The 6,000-nt window shown below is 39.7% G+C and overlaps 1 protein-coding gene across 7 annotated transcripts in view; it reads left to right on the forward strand.

Moving 5' to 3' along the window:
• LHFPL2 (LHFPL tetraspan subfamily member 2) overlaps nt 1-5,719 on the forward strand; it is a 121,120-nt gene extending 115,401 nt beyond the window's left edge. For all 7 annotated transcript variants that reach the window (XM_032096611.1, XM_032096612.1, XM_032096613.1 and 4 more), the window contains one exon: nt 1,282-5,719. In XM_032096611.1, coding sequence (XP_031952502.1) covers nt 1,282-1,538 — 257 coding nt within the window. In that variant the 3' untranslated portion in view covers nt 1,539-5,719. The remainder of the gene's footprint in view (nt 1-1,281) is intronic.
• Nucleotides 5,720-6,000: the final 281 nt, after the last annotated feature.

The raw sequence follows: 6,000 nt of genomic DNA on the forward strand, positions 1-6,000 counted from the left end.
TTCTTTTGTGAAATGTCTGGCATTCACAGACATTAATTTTAGACAGTTGGATGATGGTTTTTGCATTTTGTGTAAATTAACTGCTTACTAGCTAGGACCCACCTTTTCACTGTTGGTGAGGAAAATTTCATGCATCAGGCTGAATTTCTTTAAAAAAAAATTAAGGAACCTTAACATACTGCAGAGAAGTCTAACTGCTAGTCTAACTTAATGGAAGGAGATGTAAAGTCTTTAAACCTGTTCTTGATTATTCCTATAATCTCTTGATTATAGGAAAGAAAAAAAGACTGGTTTTAGTGCACAACTACTTCTAAAAGGTGACAGCACTTTTAGCAGCTGTTTTCATCAGGATACCAGGTTAAATAAAGGGCTCTAAAGTGCAGGAAAAGTTAATCAGAAATATTTATGGGATCTGGAAGGCTATATTCATTTTCTGGATAAACTGGTTGTGTTGAAACAAAAGCTATTTTTCATAATTTTCCTGTTCTTCTAAGTAAAATTTTAAGGTAAACAGAAAACAAATTTTGATACCTGTGATACCTATGTTTAGCTCCTTCCTACATTCCTTGTGAGAGGGAGGTATGCATTCAATTCATTTTGATTTTTTTAGTACCCATAAGAAAGCACTGTAGCCACTAGCGTATTGGACATTTTGATTAAGTCTCCTTTCTTTGTGCAAAGACACAGGCGTGCAGAGACACTAATGTGACTTTCAATTTCCTTAATGAAGCCCTTCACTGCTTAGATGGTCTTCATAGAGAAAACTATGAATATGAGAGACAATCACATGGGCAAAACATCTACTCTGAGCTTTTCACTTCCAGCCTGAGGCACAGCAGAGTGTTTGGGCAGTTTAGCAAGATGGGGAGTTGAGGCTTTTGCTCCTGGCATCACTAGAAAAGTGCTTTCCTTCTGAAGGAGTCACCTGCCTGTTTGGAGGATCCCAGGGTTATGTATGCAGTAGCTGTGGGTACTTGGATCTGTTTGTTTGAGGCTGACTCCAGAATCCCTCTGTTATGAGAGCAGCTTACTGAACTGGCAGTATTATTCTTCTGCTATCCTTTCACAACATAAATCACAGGGTAGCTTCAAATTTAGTTAAAAGACTGCTTGGCATATACTAGGGAACAATCAGTAAAGGAAGGTAGGATGGATGAGATGGCAGTTTTCTCCTAATCCTGGTAATTACAAGTATTAGTGACCATGATAACCATTACTAGATGTGCTGCATTTAGTGTCAAACTGAATGTTTGTTAAACTTATTTCTGTTTTTATTTCTAGGGCTCTTCCTTATCTTAGGCTTGATACTTTACCCTGCAGGTTGGGGATGCCAGAAGGCAATAAGCTATTGTGGACCTTATGCTTCTGCTTACAAACTAGGAGACTGCTCCTTGGGCTGGGCTTTCTACACAGCTATCGGCGGCACTGTTCTGACGTTCATCTGTGCAGTCTTCTCGGCGCAAGCTGAAATAGCCACATCCAGTGACAAAGTGCAAGAAGAAATAGAAGAAGGAAAAAACCTTATCTGCCTCCTTTAACTCCAGTGGGGAAAAATACCAGCACCTGGATCTTTATCTGCTTTCCATTGACTGGACAAGCAGATCCATTTACATGTTTTTACCATTTGTGTGATTGAGCCCCATGCATTCCAGCCCTGAACTACTGAAAGGGTCTTTCTTACTTGCTGGGCAATGAGGATCAGAGAAAGGATCCCAAGAAAGCAGAATGTAAATACTTGGGGATATTTTAGTTTCATTCTGTGATCAGGACACAGTGGAATATATTAATCCAACTGGGGATGTGAGTAATCACGTGTATATAGCAGGAATGTTGTTGTTAAAACTGACAAATTCTGATTGATTGGATTGCCTAACCCACCTTGGTCACTTTGAAGAATTGGGTTTAAAATAATAAAAGCCAGCACATTTTTTTTATTTTCTTAAGCAAAAGAGAAGCCTATTTTAATGAGGCTTTGTTTCCAAGGGCTCCCCTCACTGGTGAATATTTCTTCACCATCATCACCTGGTTTGGTACCATTTTCATGGAGGTGCTTTTTGGTACTGAACTTCCTAGAAGTATAGTGCCTTCTTGGATATTAACTGTATGTTGGAGAGAGCAAAGCTGACGTTTACACCAATCTTTCGGCATTTAGAAAGTTAAGTTTCTGCCAGGTTTCTCTCTCTTGAAACTTACAAGCACAAGGTGTGTGCCACTTGTTAGTTACTTAGCAGGTAAATATTTTTTCCACTGACTAGACAGAGAAGCTGTTGTTAGACTGGCTCTCACCTGATTCAGATAAAACTGAAATATTTCTACAGTCTTTATTAAAACTTCTGAAATCCTAAGCGGACAACAGCTCCCCACAGCACCAGCCTTACCTGGGCTGCAGCCTCTCCTACAGCTGTGGATCTCACATTGTACTTCAACAGTATTACTTTTTCTCTTTCACGTCAGTGAAACATCATTCCCAGTCTACATATCAATCTGTCTCATGACCCAGATGCACATGAGACTTTAGGAAATTTAAATTTTTCAGGAAACCTTGACAAATTCCATGTGGCTGGGAAGATTTTTTTCCTTTTTTTTTTCCTTTTTTTTTTTTGGTGTGTGTAGTAGTAGACCTTTTTCCAACTAATACAGCAGAAATTAAACAGACCTTGCCACAAATGACTTTTTTTTTCTCAAAGCCAGCTGGTTGTGTTATTTGTGATGTTGTCTCACTTACTAGAACTACTTCTGATATCAAGTTTGTAAGGTGTTTGAAAAAACAAAGGAATGATACAACTGTGCCATAGGAGCATTGGGGATAATTCATCTGAGAAGTAGTGCTAATGAAATACTAGGTGAATTTTAGATTCCTCTTCTTACTTCTTCTTAATTTAACATCATCCAATGACAGTGTTGCTTCACTGTGTTACACAGAGCAGAGATTCTTGGTTTTGCCTGGTCAGTCCCTTAAAATGGGCCATTAGTTATTAAAAAAATCATTGTTACTGTCCAGGTAGGTAGCTGCTTTCAAGGCACTGCTGAAGTCCTTCACAACACAAGAGCTGTTCAGCAGTCCCGACGGCAGGCCTGGGGCAGCCTCGAGGACGGGTGAACAGTTGTGGAGCAGGGACCCCCATCCAGCGCCTGCTGCCACTATGGACACAGAGCAGCTCCCAGCCCGCACCTCTGTGCCCACGCCATGGCACCTACAGCCCACACGTGGACAGAAATACAGGTGACCATTGAGACACAGTGCAACAAGGTCAACTTTTGCCTGCATTCAAAAAGGGATTGTTTTAATCTAGCCTCTTCTTGCATTCACCTGCTCCTGTAACCCACATCCACCATCTTCTATTTTTAAACGGGTAACTCACTTATTTTTTAAATATTGAATTCAAATCCCCTCCAAAAGTTACGGTCTGGGACCAACTACCTGCACAAATCAAGATTTTAATAAAGCAAAATTACCAGCACAAAGTGGTACCTGAGGATGAAAATCACAGCCCACACACCCTGTCCACACCTGTGTTTGTCTCACTGGCTTTGCACACCCCCCCACACCTGAAGGACATGCACTGGGCTTGTACCTGGGGTCCAGCAAGGCTTCCTCCAGGCATCCCTCCTGAGCCCCTGCTGGGGCCTGCACTGGACCTGGGCCACCAGCTCAGCTCTGCCCTGCCCTGGGGGGCCCTGCAGTTGGGGAACAGGGGGCAAGCAGTTGTATGAGTACCATATAAACCAGCTAAAATTAATTACTAAGTAGATGTACAGTTTTAGATTTCTTAGGTGGGTAGCAATCCAATGTCCAGGTCACCACTGCCAACAAGTCTTGACACAATATTAGGGTGACAAATGCTGCTTTGGCTTGAGCACTTGATTAGTTAGTTCTTACAAAGGTAGAGAGGGCATACACCACTCTGGCAGAGAAGTAAACAATGAGCAACCTTCATTCATGTTACTAGCTGACCTCTGCTGTGAGCCACATGACGCTTAAAAAAATCTCAATAGTACATTTTGTTTGGTTTAGTTTGGTATTTTTAAGTACAAAGGAGATATTTTCAGTGGCACATTTTGCTTTTATTTGTATTCATAACCAAGAAGAATCAGCTTTTCTGCTTGTTGCTGGTATATTATCAGCTTGCTCTGCAACAGCATAATCAACTAACGCAAGAATATCCATGTTCATCACATAGCACAGATAGAAGACAGGCTGGGAAGAAATACAGAGGAAAAACAATCAGAATTTCTTTTCTCAGGGTTCTGTTTTTCTAGCAAGTGATAAGGTGGTATATATTGTGGATTTTTAATTTTTTCTCCTGGATGAGGTTTTCAGGTGCAGGGTGCACTCAGTAAATTTCACAGCTGTTTAAATTGCTCCTGAAGCTCACCTCAGCAGTAGCTTTCAAAGGCACTTTGGGAAAAAAAAAGAAAAATCAGCTTAAAGCTACTTTAATTGATTTCATGAGGAGGCTGTAGAGTGTAACTGCTTCTTAATGTACATGCACTGCATAGGATCTAGAGGAATTTGCTGTGGATTCTTTAAAACCTGTGTGCCAATTACTTCAGTTTAACTTTTTTTTTGTGGTATTGAAGATTTCTTCAAACATCTGTGGTTTCATCAACTTCTTAAACTTATATTCAATAAAGTGCCATAGACCTTTTTTTTAATTGTAGCATATTTAAATATATATATATATATACACAGACTTGTGTGAGATGTGCAATACAAGGAATGGGTTTTGTGGGGTTTTTTTGGTTGTTGTTTTTTTAAAATTTTAGTTTTTGCTTTTAAACAAGTGAATTGAAAAGGGACTTCCCAGGTGAGAAGTGGCTGGAGTTCGGTGGTGTGTGTATATAGAGTAATGCAATAAAATCACTGATGTTGAAGATCAATACAAAAGTAGTAACAACAGCCTGAAGATTTAACAAAAGTATCTTCTAGACTGATTTGAATTACTCAGATCTATGTAATACACTTCCAGTGTGAAGCTGTGTCCATCTCTGGCCAACAACACTCTAAAAGCTGAAAAGGCTCAGCAAGGTTTCTTAGTGTGCTTTATTTGTAATGTGGCACTGCAAAAAACATTGCTACTGAGCTATTTCTGGGTTGCCTATATCACCTTTGTATCTATTTTACTCAATAAAGTTCTCTGGATTCTGAGATTTTTTTTTTCAGCTAAATCATTTCCATTTTTCATTTTAACCCCCCCACTGAAGTTTCCCATGTCCTAGTGGAAATGGAGAGGAGTTCAGGCCTTCCTTGACAGCCATGGGCACTGGTGCCCAGAGTACAGCAGAAGCAGAGCATAGCAGCAATGCATACACAGCTCCTCGGTATAGGAAGGGCGGCTGCAGCGATCCAGCTAGAATAGGTTTTGAGCCATGGTTTATTTGTGGTACTGTTTTTCTGTCCTTGACTCACCACTATGTACATTTGCTAGCATGAATGATGTACCTAATGTCTTCTCTTTAATCTAAATTTCAATTAAATGTGAGTTTTTGAACTTTTAACAGGAGTCTGACTACCTTAATACAAGCATATTGGACAAGTTGAGCCAAGCTGAGCTTCAATTGTAGCTTTAATAGCATTTAAGGTCCCAGTCCAATGATGTATTTCAGATTCCCATCTGACTTCAAAAATTATTACTGCTTACTGATCAAAAGTATGTCATCTGAAATTGTAACTATGTGTTATACAATACAGTTGCATTAAAGAGACTTTCTAATTGAATACAGGTCTGACAAATGTGTTTCATTTTGCAACTAAAGCACTGCATTTCCTTTCTCATGAAAAGAGGTAGTAACAGTTGTAAAACAAATATTGCTTCATCACACACAGACTTTTAAAATGGTGTTTGCCACAGTGTGTTTTAGCTTTCAGCTGTGACAAGACAAACACTAGAGAAAGGTTACAAAGCCAGTCTATGGCAGAACCAGGAACAAGGCTTTCAGCAGTTTAAAGAAAAGTCAGCATGTCACTTATTTCTCAGTTGTGATGGCCCACTTCTATTA

Source organism: Corvus moneduloides, chromosome Z (assembly GCF_009650955.1).
Source record: "Corvus moneduloides isolate bCorMon1 chromosome Z, bCorMon1.pri, whole genome shotgun sequence".
Classification (NCBI taxonomy): domain Eukaryota; kingdom Metazoa; phylum Chordata; class Aves; order Passeriformes; family Corvidae; genus Corvus; species Corvus moneduloides.